Genomic DNA, 15,019 nt, shown 5'->3' with positions numbered 1-15,019 from the left:
GGGGGGAGGGGGGGGGGCGGCAGTGCCCACTTAATATTGTACCCGAACCCCCGTTTTGTCCTCCTCCTGTGTAGTTACTACGCAGTACTGTTGTAATATTTGTGTTATACTACATTTGTTCCATGGACGTATCACTAGGTAGAATTTGACTATGGAAATGTCAACTGTCGCAAGATTAAAACACGTCACTCACATACCAACTCTATGAATTATAATAGCAGTCGGCCAGACCAAACGCTTGAGTTGCTTGCATGCTTCTAGGTAACATGAGTTAGCCTTACCAAAAGCCTGCAACAGTAGATTATTATAATAAATGTTGTTTATTTTCTGGGTAGATGAAATATTGTGTATTCCTCTCCATTGCGGAATGGAATGGGGGGAAAAAGGGAACATGTGATGCATAGAACAAATCTAGCTTCAGCTAATTTGCCATTTTAGGCATTAGAATACAATGAAAAAAATGTACTGAATACAATAACAAAAAATCATTACTAAACACCAGGAATAAATAAATAAAGTGTATAAATTTAGACAATAGGTTGTGTGGGCATGCGTGTGTTTGAGAAGTAGAGGGACGTCACCGTTTAAAACTGTCACTCTGTTACCATGGTAATCGACGTTCTCACAGTGCAACGTTTTTCGCGTGTGGCTCGTTAACGTCACACAGCGTGGCCACGTCAAGGGGAATCTTGGTCGCACTGGTTAACAACATAATAGAAGGCCGACGACCCCCGGGACCCTGACATGAAAAACTTCCCATGAGAAAGGTGAGCACGCGAACTTTAAATGGGGAATCTTCCAAATTGATCAAAACATAGAACTGAAATTAATTTAATAATAATGGGAAACTAAAATAATCAACAGTGCACCACAGACACACATATAAACACGGTAGTAACGCGTCCGGGCATCAACAAGTGCTCGGCGTTGTTTTTACACGAGCTCCTGAACGCTTCATACAGGCGGAGTTGCCGACTGAAGAGACTCATATTTACATGTCAGTGTCAGTGAACGCAACACACGTACGCGTTTCGGCTAACTTTCCATGATGTACTGCCACTACTGCAAATATAAAATAATTAGGATAATATTTGTTTATAAGAGTAAAGCCTTATTTTTTCTTTAAAGTAATAATTACAAAAACTTCACGAAGCCAATGAACGCAGCACGCAGGTGGGCGTTCACATTTACAGGAGGTCCTGAATGCTTCAGGCGAAGCGACCAACTAGTTAAAAAAAAAAAAACAAGAGGACAGCTACTTGACATCAAAACATACGGATGTCGATCGACCGCACAGTTAATGAGGTTGATATTTAATTGTGCGGCGTTGAGGACACGTTCGAGCTGATATTCAGCAACGATGTGGAGGAGACACGCCGTGAATTTGGAGCAAAGCGACCGTGTTTTCTTGCTAGCAGCTCGGTGGCTAAGTTGTCCCCTGTAGCTTGGTAACGCCAAGGTGGCGTTCAGGGACCATTGAACGTTAACGGAGCATCCAGGGCAGATGTTTAATACTCGGACCGGATGAAAATCAAACCCTGCTGTCGTCCTGTCCGGCGGATGGGACAGTGCGAAAGGCTTTAATTCACCACCGATGTCTTGAGTCTGTTTTGTGGGTCAGCTGAGCGTCGTGGTGGTGGTGGTGGCGGCGGCGGTGGGACGGAACCTGAGCTGAGGCATTGTTGTGTCCTGCCGCATAAACATGAGCTGGTTAGTGGCAAGCAATCACATTCGTCACATTTTCAAACATTCATGTGATAGGTGTTTTCTATAACTGAGTGTTTGTTGTCGAGAAATGTGTGGTTTGGTCAGTGTTGTAGTCTGTCCGCCCACCTCTGGGTGTCGCTGTTATGTTTATATTCTTGCACCCACCGTTTCCAGTGCCAGCAATGACATTTATACATAAAAAAGACAATGTTACAAGTGTTTAAATGTTACTGTCAAAGTTACAGTTTTGAAATGGAGGAAGAAAAGTCAAACATTTGTTCCCAAAAATCACGTTTTGAGAATAACGTTGCACAGAATGAAGATATATTATCCTTTTTTTTTTAACCAGTAATATTTTTAGAATAAAATTGAAATAAATGTTTTTAGAGAGTATTTTACAAAGAATTGTTATTTTATGCAAGAAAATGTGCTGTTGTTTTTTTTTCAATTCTCTATGTAATATTTTGAGTAAAAGATAAATATTGCAAGAAATTAAGTTGCAATTCTAAGAGAGAGCCATGCAAGATTACAAAATTAATGTTGAGAAATAATTATAAATAGTAAAGCTGGAATTTTATCAACTTAATTTGATGAGGACGAAAATGTTAGAGTTCAGAAAAATAGAAAGTATAGAGCACATACTTAAGCTTGAACTTCAAAGTTGAGGTATTCCTCCTGTAGACTGCTTTTCTTTTTCTGTGTTTTTAGGGTTCATCAGCTTTTGTGGCATGTGAAAGCGTACTAAGAGGAAGCTCCTCTCTCGGTCATGGAGGCTCGCTTTGGCAACATCGTGTTCAGCTCCAAGTTCGACTCGGGCAACCTGGCCCGTGTGGAGAGGATGACCAAGCGCACGCCGAGCCCCCACAATGATGGTGGCGCTCACGCAGGGGGGCCGGCCTCTGCCGCCAACCTGCCCGACTACGAGTTCAACGTGTGGACGCAGCCTGACTGTGCCGGCACGGAACACGAGAATGGCAACAGGTGACTGACTACACTGCACTGGCGTTGGGCCAAAACCTTCCATGTCCAAATTTGGCCAATTTCTTTCTTTCTAAAGTTATTATTACATGAATGAAGTTATATTGTAAATGAATAAAGTTGGAAATATTACAAGAGTGAAGGTGTAATTTTTTAGGGAGAGAATAAAGCCTTAATTTTATGAGAAAGTCCTTTTTATTTTATTTTTTTCTTTTAGAAAAAAAAAACCCACAAATGGAAGTTACAATTTTACTGGAAAATGTAATTGTACCCAAAAATTCCATGGAATATTTCAAGGAAGAAGTCATACATTTTTTAGAGTAAAACATTTTTTTTTAACTCAGTATTTCAAGATAGGCTTCAGTTTCCTGAGAAGTCATCATTTTCTTTGAAAAAAAAAAAAACATTTTACCAAGGGACTTTTCTATTTCAGAAAAACTCAAAATGTTATGAAAAAGAAAAATTGCGACTGGTTTCAGTTTTCCAGGAAAAACTAAAATGATAAATTTACAAAAACAAATGGAAAAACAATTTAAGAAGTCATAAAAAATAAAATACATTTTAATAATTAATTTGTTGGTATAACGTTGCAATTGTATTTTTATGAGACAAAAGTTCAAATTTTATGAAAGACGTAATATTTCTGTAATAAATGTTATTGTGTGTGTGTGTTTGAGGTCGTGGTTCCACTTCAGTGTGCACGGCGCGGCGCCTGGCAAGCTGCTTAAGATCAACGTGATGAACATGAACAACCAGAGGAAACTCTACAGTCAAGGCATGACGCCTCTCGTACGGACTTCCCCCGGCAAGAACAAGTGGGAGAGGATCCGAGACAGACCCGCTACTGAGGTACCAAACACACACCTATCAAATAGGAACAGTGATATTATTAATACTAACAATGATTTAGCTTTTGCTTCTCTTGTTCTCCAGATTGTACGCAACCAGTTTATCCTGTCCTTCACTCACCGTCTGCTGGAGATTCGAGGTGCCACCACCTTCTTCTCCTTCTGCTTCCCTTTCTCGTACACCGAGTGCCAGGAGATGCTGCAATGCTTGGACGACAGCCACTGTGACGCAACCCAGCTCGGTTCTGCCAGGTAACACGCAAATACCCCCCAAAAAATTTAAGTAACAGAAAGAGATTTTAAGAATTTGTTTTGGGGGGGGGGGGGGGGGGGGGGGGGAGACTCATAATTTACAAAAACAATATGCAATTCTTGAGAAAAAAAAGTCAACTTTGAGAAAAACGTCAGTTTTGTGCATTTTTAATATTTTGAGAATAAACTTGTGATTTTATATATATAAAAAAATAATCATACAATTTTGTGGTTAAAAAAAACAGTATGATTGTATGTCAATTCATGACATTTTCCCTCTTTAAAATAGGAAAAATCAAAAAAAGTTTTTTTTTTAATGAGGAAAAAGTTGTTTCAAGAAAATTGTACTTTTGAGGGGAAAAGGAATACATTTACGAAAGATTGATAAAAAGTCTGATTCTGAGAACAAAGTCAGAATTCTATAAGACTGAAGTCAAAATTGGAGATTGTAGAGGAAATACATTTTTTACAAAACAAGTTGGAATTTTACTAATATTTTGGGGAAACTTTTTTTTTTTTTTTTTTAAAAAAAAGGACAAATAAAAATGAAGCCACAATTTTTTTTCCAGCTGGAAAAAAAAATTATTTTACAAAACAATATTCATTTTTGTATGTTTTAAGATAGAAGTCATAGTGTTCTGCCTCTATCACTTTGTACTGTTTGGTGTGTCTTTACATTTGCTTTTATTTAATTTTGTTGTCAATTGCTTTACCTCAATCAATAAAGGTTAAATAAAATAGTTTATGAAACGTTTTTTCTCACATTACATTTGAGGAAAAATTGTATTAAATAATATGAATGAATGAATATTAACAAATGTCTCGAGACAAGAGTAATGGTCCTGATGCCCCCTACGCGTGTCAGCCCCACAGACGATGTTTATTACCGGCGTGAGCTGCTGTGTCGCTCTCTGGACGGCAACCGCGTGGACCTCCTCACTGTGACCAACTGTAGCGGCATGCGGGACGAGCGCGAGCCGCGTCTACCGCAGCTCTTCCCAGACGCCGACACGCCTCGACCTCACCGCTTTGACAACAAAAAGGTACGAATACACGTCCATTTTTATACCTTGCTGTCTAGGAGACATTGTCAGTCCATTGCGCGTGTTTGCAGGTGTTCTTCCTGAGCAGCCGCGTGCACCCCGGAGAGACGCCGTCCTCGTTCGTCTTCAACGGTTTCCTGGACTTTATTCTGCGGAAAGACGACCCGCGAGCCCACGCGCTCAGAAACATGTTCGTCTTCAAGCTTATACCCATGCTCAACCCGGATGGCGTCGTGAGAGGCCACTACAGGTCAGAACAACGTTCCCCCTTCGTTCCTAAAGTAGTTTATTTTTTTTATTTTTTTATAGGAAGTTGTAATTTTATGAGGAAAAAAAAAAATTTGACAGGAGTTTTAAACAGATTTTTTTTTTTTTTAAGTTAAGGTCGTAATTTTTTTGAGCATTTTTTTCAATTTTAGGAAGAAATAAAGAGGAAAAAGTAATATTTTGGAAACAAGTTTTTAAAAAAAAGCAATGTCTTAAAAAACAATGTATAGAATATAAAATCAATTTCACGACAAGGTCATTTTTGTATTGGAACTTGGATTGTGCACGTGTACCTAATGACACTGTACAGCAATATCCTGCCAAAGATTGTAGTTATGAAGAAGTAAAAATGTGTTGTCATAAAAGCAAACGCTGTTATTATTATTGTGTAGGACTGATTCACGGGGCGTGAACCTGAACAGGCAGTATATGAATCCCAGCCCTGAGCTGCACCCGTCCATCTACGCTGCCAAAACGCTGCTGCTCTACCACCACTTGCGCAGCCGTACGACGTACAACAACGCGCGACCCGGCGGGGCCCAGACGCCTTCCCTTCACGTCCAAGCCCCTCATCCTCACGTGGAGTCTGCCGATCAGCACGAAGTTCCTGCCCTCACCGCCCTGGAAGTCAGCCTGAACCAGCGCAACGCGGCGAAGGACGCGACTCTCCCCAAGCCCGAGCTTGCCATGGTGACGGAGGAGAACGGGTGGACGGCGAAGGACGACATCACCAGCTCCTTGGAGATCGTCACGGCCAACGCGCCACCGCCAGGTGGACCGCCACAGCCTCCAAAAGAGGGGGCAACGAAACTAGCGCAGGCGGAGGGAGAGGATCGGGAATCCATTCAGCCAAAGGAGGGAGGCGTGGCCTACTATGTGGACTTGCACGGCCATGCCTCCAAGCGGGGCTGCTTCATGTACGGAAACAATCTACCTGATGAGAGCCACCAGGTAAACTAAAGCGGAACATTTTACCAAGACAAAATGAATGTAATATTGAGAGAAAGAATTCTTTAAAAGTTTGTATTTTGAGAATGAAGTTGTGGTTTTTCAGGGACCACTCCTTTTAAACTTTTAAAATAATAACGTAGTATTGGTCATGGGGGGAAAAAAGTTGACATTTTGTGAAAAATTAATTATTTAAAAACAAAACTATGATAAATAAATTACAAAACAAATTTAAATTTTATGAGAAAAAGTTTGGAATTTTAATGCAAAAGCTGCAAGAAAAAAAAGATTGAATTGTGTCCAAAAAAAAAAACTTTTATTACAAGTCGGAATTCTATGCAAACAAACTGAATTTTACCCCATAAAACATGTAATATTTTGAGAATATATTACTATTTCACAAGATAAAAGTTTAACTTTGTTTACTTTTACAGATATTTTAAAATATATTTTGGAAGAGAATTGTTGCAATTTATGAGAAAGTAAGAATTAGTAAAAAATAAAGTGAATTTTGTGAAAAAGACTTAATATTTTGAGAGAATTTTACTAAAAAGCTGTAATATTTTGGGAAAAGGTGTGAGAAAAGGTCTACTTGTAATTTTTACAAGTCCGAATTTTGAGGAAAAAGGCACAATATTTTCAGGCCAAAGTTGTAATTTTAATATTAAAAAGTAAAAAAAAAAATGTAATTGTACAAAAAAAAATTTATTCAACAAAAAACTAAAGAAAAAAATATTTTAGTACAAAGTAATTCTAATAAAGAAATTGGAATTTGAGAAAAGTCATTTTAAGACAAAATACCTACCTACTTATCAATCATTTATAAGGAGATATTATTTGAAAATGGTGCCCAGATCCATTATAGCAATTAGATTTGTTTTGTAGCAGTGATGTCATATTTGTCACCACGGAGGTGTTGGCAACCGAGCAGATCGATCGATCGACTTTATTTATACTTTATTCGTCCCGTGAGGGATATTAGATGAGCGAAAATGATGTGTTGCGGTGCTTCTCGTGTGCGCAGGTGGAGAACATGCTGTACCCGAGGCTGATCGCCATCAACTCGCCACACTTCGACTTCCTGGGTTGCAACTTCTCCGAGAAGAACATGTACGCGCGGGACAAACGCGACGGCCAATCGAAGGAAGGCAGCGGACGGGTCGCCGTTCACAAAGCCATCGGAATCCTGCACAGGTGAAATATACGGACGCCGTCACATTCATATTTAGAGATCATACATTAAGTACGTCTTTGCTGTTTTGTTAGCTACACGTTAGAGTGCAACTACAACACAGGAAAGGCTTTTAACGCCGTCCCAGCTGCATGCCATGACAACGGGCGGGCCACGCCCCCTCTCACGCCGACATTTCCGCTCAAGTACACGCCGGAAATCTTCGAACAGGTACAGTAGGATGACATCCACCAAACATTATGAAATGTGTGCTTTTAATCATAAAAATCAACTTCTATGATATTGTACTTTCTGAAATCATCCAGTAATTACATAATTAAAGAATGTAAAGCATTAAAAAAATGTTTGCCACATTTCTTGCTTTAATTCAATGGATATTGAGCTACTCCTTTTTGTGTGTGCCTTGGCCACCTTGAGGCAGTATACAGTACATGAAGACATCACAACTAAGCTCAGTAAGACAGTTGTTTTTTGCAAAAGATACAAAAGACACAAAAACACAAAATACTGTTTGTGTTCAAATAACCGTTGCTTAGTGAGTTATAAGACGGCGACTATCCATTCTATTTGTTAGCCTGTCTATGGTGTTTTGCAGTGACTTTTAGCATTGAGCTAGCCGAAGATATAGTTTTATGGTTTCAAAAATGAGTCAAGGTATTGGCTAATAGTATTTTATCAAGCTTAGATGTCATACTACACACTGGTACACGGTGTCTGGAGAATGCTACGGTAGTGTTTCACCTCCAACTGTCGCCCCCACAAGGTGGGGCGCGCCGTGGCCATCTCTGCACTGGACATGGCCGAGTGCAACCCGTGGCCCCGCCTGGTCCTGTCGGAGCACAGTTGCCTGGGCAACCTACGGGCATGGGTGCTCAAGCACGTGCGCAGCACCAAGGCCCAGAGTGCCCACCTCGGCACCAACTTGCCGGCCAAGCAGCAGCAACACGGCAAGGCGTCGCCGCCCAAGACCTTCCTCAAGTGAGTTTTCACACACGTGCATACACGCACACACGCAACGCGGGCTGTGTTCGGAATCGTTCACTCATTCCCTATCTCAGGATTTTTATAAAGTGTACTGTGTAGTTTACACATCAGTCAAATGACACGCCTCGTTGTTATTGTCGCATTTAAAAAAAAAAATAAAAACATTTTTGTATCCCTCACATAGGCTTTGAATACATTTACACTCATTAACACCCATTCAAACATATGAAAACGCATGTCAAAGTATTCGTTTGTGCTTCTCCAAAGAGGAACTGACAGCAAAATGTTCAACCAAACCATATCATTTCATCTAACGAAAGTCCGCTACCTTAATGCTCAGATATTATGTGAAATGGCATAGATGAGCTAATGGGAATTAACGTTGTTATATAATTATAAACCTTCAACCAGCTGCTACTTTACCAGACACATAGCAGTAAGACATACATAGCCTACAATATTCACAGGCATATATTCAAACAACTGTTACCGGAGGATAGTTGTGGACCTTCTCTGCCTGCTCTTCTTGCTGTTATTTACACTTCATCTCTTTCAGTAGACCTCAGTGCTGCCCCGCATGTTGTAGCACAACGTGGTACCACACGAAGGCTCGCAATTATAAATTCTGACTTGCCTGTATAACGTAAAAAAAACAACAATTATATGCAAATAAATGGAAGTGCAAACGATGAACTGCGATATAGCAGAGGAGCAATGAATAGATGATAGGGAGTTACTCTGAACACAGCCACAATCTTGTACACACTTTTAAAACCCGTATGTGTGGGCGATGGCGTGGCAGCGGTCTCAGCGACCCGCCGTCCGAGGGTTCCTTCGTGCGGCTGCGCTGCAACAGTCAGAGCAGCGGCAGCTTGACGCCCTCCCCCAAGATGCCCAACTCGCCCAGCTTCACTTTCGGGTGCCCCCCGCCGCGGGCGCACCCGCAGAGCCACAGCGGCGGCAGCGGGCGAGGCCGCGGCCACAAGTCTGCCGGACCCGTACGGGGTGAGTTGCCGTTTTCCCGTTTCGTGACTGATGTTTCACTAAGATTGGGGCCCCTCACCTTTGGTTAATGTTGCTAAGACCGACAAGCTTTCAACATGAGGCTGCCACCGTCTGCAGTCTAAGAACAAACGCAGATGAAACGAGGAGGGAAGTCATTCCTGAGTTGGGGAGCAGTAAAAGAAAAGGCTCTATCCCCTCTTAAACTTTCGCTTCTGTATGTCCAGGAGCAGCTGGTTACCTGACGTGAGGCACAAGCATAATAAAACTCCCAAACACCTCTCTGGTTGCATGTTAGCATTTTTTATTCACAGGCTAAAAACAGCATGGCATTATTTTACAGATAACACAAGTACATTGGTTACCTTGGATCGGACACCGGTGTTGATTCTTGAGGGACTCAGATTGTGCGGAGCCTGCATTCATCAGTAAGATGAATCACTGTGCTGTGATTGGCCGGTCTGCAATTCCGGGGCGTGGCTTAGCGCAATGTCAATTGCATGGATTTCCACATGCCCCCCTCCTCCTGCCACCCACTCCCGGTCCTGCATGTTTGTCAGCAGGTTTGTCTGTCTCCGTAGACGCCAAAACTGCGGAGAAGAGACGCCCGCCTCCTCACCAACGCACCATCCTGCGTTCCCCCGGCAACAGCCACGCATCTGCCCACCCCCCTCCGCCACCCTCACTCCTCCTTTCCTCCTCGTCTTCTTCGTCGTCGGTGTGCGCGGCGGCGGCGGTCTCCTCGAGCATGGCAGGTGTGTACTCCCTGCAGCCCCCGAGCCTGTCCTCACTCCTGCCCCCCCTGCAGGCGCTGCCCCGGCCCGGGCTGCTCTCCAAGCTCAGCCCGCGCCTCCTCCCGGGGGGACCGCCCGCCAACAACTCCCCCGCTAGGGAGACGAAGGACTAAATTATCAAGTCGATGAATCATTGAAGTGTGTGTGTGTGTGTGTGTGTGTAACGGTCTCCATGTTCCCAACATCACTGGTGCTAACTACCATATTAGTAGACGATCATGTTATCTTCTAGCAGCTACCGAAGACAAAAATTATACTTGACAATGCGAATACAAAAAACAACCTTTAATAAATGAAGCACTAGATAATGTTAAGTATAGTTAATCAGTTGTTCAATGTTTATTATTGTGAAGTGGTGTAAAACTGTTTATATTTGAATGTATACAAATTCAGTACTTTGAGGGGTGTGAAAACTTTTACATTTGTGTTATTTTCTTAGCTCAAATTTAATATAAAGATGAACTAAGCTGCAAATGGGGTGCGCAACAAAAATGTAAAGGAGTTAAAATTTAAATTCCCTTAAAGGGAATACATTTTGATAAATAAATATTACTTTTATAAAGATTACTGATAATACATAATTTCAGGGTATGTGGAAACAATGTTGCAATTTTGTGAAGCAAACGAGTAATTTTCTGAGAATAAAGTAATCATTGGACAATGTAGATTTATAAGAACATTTTATTATTAAAGTTAGTAGAATAGTTAATTGGGTTTACTGCTTTTATCCCTGTTGCACTTGAGATTTTCAAATGCAAGCATTATAACTGGTAGCAATATAAAAAAAATTTCCCCCTTATTCAGCTTCCTGGGCTATTGTGGCTGAATTGCAAACACTTTTAGTCCACGTGATTTAATTCTGTAGGTTTTGTTCTCTTCCTGACTAAATATAAACTTATCTTGTTCAGCGGTAACAAGACTATCGTGTGCATTAAAGAAAAGGTTGTACATGATTCCTATAGCTCGTCAAGGTATTTCAAAAACAACAAAACAAAAAAAATCATGATTAGTACTTGTAATGGTGGCCTCTTTTGTGTCAACATTAGCATTGTTAGTTACGCAAACATGCTAAATGAGCTTGTGGTTCATACGTGAAACACCTATAAGATGCTTTGTGAGGTTTGAGTGTTTCAGAACCAGATATTTAAATTGCACCATCAACGCAGGAAGACTTTGTTAAAAGTTATGTTAAATGTTGTGGCCTGCTATCTTGTCGTGTCGCGTGTGAGCGTCCCATTTTGCTTGTAGGAGCTCCACTCTGTGTCTTTTATGTATTCAATGCTGGATTGTTGGCAAATAATGTTCTTATTTTGTAGAAGAGTTAAGTCATGGATGTCCAAAGTCTACCCCAGGGCCATTTGCAGCCCAGTGCTCATTTGTTAACGGCCCACATCAAAAGGTTCCGAGTAAAAGTTAAAATGTCAAAAGATGGCCCAAAAAAAATGAAGCATTATTTTAATTATTTTTCTGATTTAAAACCTCAATAAAAATTTGTCATAGGTTTTTTTTTTTTATTAAAATGAAAAATAAATATGCTACAAGATATGACTAATTAAATTTTTTTATAAGTTGTTTTAAATTTAGATAATGCTTTTCCTTTTCCTTCGATAACCTGAGATGAGGGACTTTTTTGCCCCCCACCTCCCTTTTATTTTTCTCTCTGCGGCTCACAGTGGGAAAAAGTTTGGACCCTGATGTAGTTATGATGTGAAAAAGGTACGGGGGAGCCATCTTACTGGCACACGGACACCATTGTGGGACTTGTTAAGCTTCTCACTGTGACTTTTGCAAATAGCTACTGATACTAAAACTTTCATTTTTAACAACGTAAAGTTTTTGTGCCTTTTCCTCGGCCTCGTGGTGCTAATTGTCATTAGAAGACAACTCGAATGTTCATTTGTGCTGCTTTTTAATAAAATAAAAATCAAGTGTTTGTGAAGCGCCTTACTTTTCTTACTCCCGCTTTGCTGTTTTTTGGTTGTTTTTTTTTTACCTTCCATGTGTGCTCGGCAGGCCTGGGCCCTGCAGACTTCCAGGCAGCCTCGGCGGCAGCCTGGTGCAAACCAGCTTTACCCGCACGTCCCGGCCGAGGCGGAAGAGGAAACCGAAACGCCGGCCACCGTCTGGCCGCAGCGGTCAGCCTCCAGTATACTAGTTTTCCTATGTAATTAAATCATTTGGTGTTGGATGGAGTTTTTACTGTTTTCTTCATCTGTCACAGACTGCTAAAGACTGTGGGCCTGAGCACATCCTGGCCTCGGTCAAATTTAGCAAGTGAGTCCCATAATTTTATTTCTATTGCATTACTCAAAAAAAGTTTGGGATTTTGGGCTTTCATGTGAAATTTCAGGATGAACATAAAATTCACTTAACGTTCCCAGGTAAACTTAATTTTACCTTCTTCAATACTTTTCTACACATTTTACTGTTCTCTCAAAAGGAGCTGAACGGCAAAATTTACAACAGGCGGCTTTGATCCATGCAAGTTTTCAAGGACGTCAACTTCTTTGCTTTCTGTGACTCTTCCAGTCTATTTCTGTTGCAAGATGCTGATGACACTCTAAACTCAAGAGTATCATCAGCATTTTAGATAAACTGTTGAATCTTTTTTTAATGCTACAAATACCACTGTCACATTTATGGCCGAAGCCAGTAAGAGTCAAAGGTTTAGGCTAACTTCAATGAACGGACTGTCAGAATGGTAACGTGTTGTGGACTTGAACGTTGTGTCGCCCGTGCAGGTGCGAGCTGCAGCCACACGCGGGCGCACGCAACAGGAAGGCGGGGGCGTCAGACGGTGCCGCGGCGCGTCTCCCTAAAAGCCGCACCAACGTAATCATTCAAGGTAACGTCGTGATCCATGAGCTAACGGTTTGATGGCATGATGGCCAGTTGTGGAAAGTACATTACTGCAGCTTCAATGTTGTTTGATTTATGACCCCATGACAATGTGTTTCCCTTTATAAGCCATTGCTTTCATGCTTTCGTTTTGATGCAGTGAAATTTTTTTCCTTTTAGAACTTTCGTCAATAAAAGTGCCTTTTATGTAAGGTGGTATTTCGTTTGCATGGTGACAAGTAGCGAACGCTACAACCTTTTAATATAGATGCGTTTTTAACCCTGTGACAATGTTTCACTATTTTTTATAGAATTCATTACATATAGACATACCTTTTATACTGGACCTTTAATGCAGCTAAGCTTTGAAACTGACAGATTACCTTTTATGTAAGGTGGGATTTTAAGGCCTCTTTATACTCCTGAGGTCGCGCCGCATTGCATCACGTGACCGACGAATTGGCCCGCGCGGCCCGTCTGCGTAGCTCGACTGAACATTAAAATGCATTTTTAGTTACGGAATTTTTGTTATGCCCCGCAGCAGATGACGAAGAGCGAAGCAAGCAGCAGACGTGTAAAGCCCACAAGAGGACCACCGCCCGAGCCCACGTTGTGAAATAGCGACCCCCGTGCTGACAATTCCGGGAACTCCGCATTTCCTCAACAACCTGTGTCGCCTCATCAGAAAGACAATGCTAACTTTGAAAGCGACAGCCGTTTCATGTGCAGTTACCGTCATTAGGTCGTGCGGCTGTTCTTAATGGAGTGGCCAGTGAGTGTCACGTATATTTCCGTATTGAGTCAGTGTACTGCAGTCGTTTTGTTGTTGTCAGGTTTAAGTGCCTTCACCACAGTGAGTGTAAGCAGAGAGTACCTTCATTTTTATCTTCAAACACTGTAGACTATGACACCCTAACACATACAAATACAGTGGTACCTTGATTTAAGGAGTGCCCCAACTTGCAGATTTTTCAAGTTACGAGCAGTCTCTTGTTCTTTTTTTTTTTTTTTTTACTTTGTGTTGCAAACAAGCTTCAGATGTGCTGCCACTCGATTGAAATGTTAACAAATTTAGCAATTGCGATGTTGTAATGCCCGCACATGTAGGCAAGGAGAGCCATACTTTCAAGTGTTTTTCCAACAGGACAGTTAAATACAAAATGAGAACACACACACACACAAGGAGCTGCTGTAGTCCACAACTCGCACCCAGACGCTCACACGCAGACTAACCTGCGTCACTTCATGTCACTCACTGGGCCACGCCCCTTAAAGGCACACCCAACACACGAATACAGTACGCACAGGAATTAACATTTTATAAGTGTTCCCTTGCTATATCACGGTTTACCTATTGCGGATTCGGTGCATTGATTTTATTTTTTCAGATTCATAGTGCAATTTTTTTGTGGTATGTTTACATTTTTAAAAGGTGTTTTAAGAGTATAAAGTGTTTAATAGTGTATGATAGAGGTTAATAGGATTGTCTGCGAAGGTTCATACAGCTTTATAAAAAAAAAAAAGATATGTGAGCGCTACTTTGGAGATTTCACCTATTGCAGGTGTGGTCCGGAACCTAAGCCCTGCGATAAACAAGGGATTACTTTATTTCATTACATTCTCTTATATGTAACAAAAAAACATTATGGTGTTTTCAGGGCTGGAACTGATTAATTTAATGGGACAAGTAAATTGAGTTCCAAGCTTGGTCAAACTCTTAAATCAGGTACCACTTTATACACATTTACTAACGAGCACCTTGTCAGTTAACCTCATTCTATAAGATGTTGCCTCAATGAAGTATCCACTTTAATGCTGCTCCTTTAAACACTCGATGTTGTACAGAAGATTGTGTGGTTTAATTGATTCTGGCAGGTTCCGTTCGAGCAATACCGCCGAAAATTGTTACAAAAATGAGTTTTAGATGTTTTCTTTAACTACCCTTAAGCTGATCAATTTTAAGTCATTTATGTCCCCTTCTGTGATTAAGTGTAATAAATGTGTGTCCCATGTAATGATATATTTTCCGTGGACCAATAAGTGTTGAATATTATGCTATACAAGTATTTTGGGACCAAATATTTGTCATTTGTTCGTGATCTGTACATTGCTATTTTACTGTGGCTATAGGTCAATGATGATTAATATTTATTTTGATGGTGAGAT

The 15,019-nt window shown here is 41.1% G+C and overlaps 1 protein-coding gene across 10 annotated transcripts; it reads left to right on the top strand.

The window, feature by feature from the left end:
- The first annotated feature begins 368 nt into the window (after window positions 1-368).
- agbl5 (AGBL carboxypeptidase 5) lies at window positions 369-14,935 on the top strand. Of its 10 annotated transcripts, none has more exons than XM_061753240.1 (16): window positions 377-1,710; window positions 2,416-2,688; window positions 3,363-3,534; window positions 3,619-3,785; window positions 4,651-4,828; window positions 4,900-5,078; window positions 5,488-6,046; window positions 7,068-7,237; window positions 7,310-7,445; window positions 7,999-8,213; window positions 9,022-9,224; window positions 9,785-9,976; window positions 12,029-12,150; window positions 12,237-12,289; window positions 12,757-12,860; window positions 13,395-14,935. In XM_061753240.1, exons 2-16 carry the CDS (start codon window positions 2,474-2,476, stop codon window positions 13,472-13,474), a joined length of 2,745 nt encoding a protein of 914 aa, XP_061609224.1. In that variant the 5' UTR covers window positions 377-1,710; window positions 2,416-2,473; the 3' UTR covers window positions 13,475-14,935. The 10 variants fall into 10 exon arrangements, with proteins under 10 accessions (XP_061609220.1, XP_061609223.1, XP_061609219.1 ...); XM_061753241.1 differs by having other exon boundaries at window positions 379-1,710; window positions 9,803-9,976; XM_061753236.1 differs by having other exon boundaries at window positions 369-1,710; window positions 3,363-3,785; window positions 13,398-14,935.
- Window positions 14,936-15,019: the final 84 nt, after the last annotated feature.

This window comes from Phyllopteryx taeniolatus, chromosome 18, assembly GCF_024500385.1.
Source record: "Phyllopteryx taeniolatus isolate TA_2022b chromosome 18, UOR_Ptae_1.2, whole genome shotgun sequence".
NCBI lineage: Eukaryota > Metazoa > Chordata > Actinopteri > Syngnathiformes > Syngnathidae > Phyllopteryx > Phyllopteryx taeniolatus.
The sequence above is the reverse complement of the archived record's forward strand: the minus strand, read 5'-3'. Positions and strand labels throughout refer to the sequence as shown.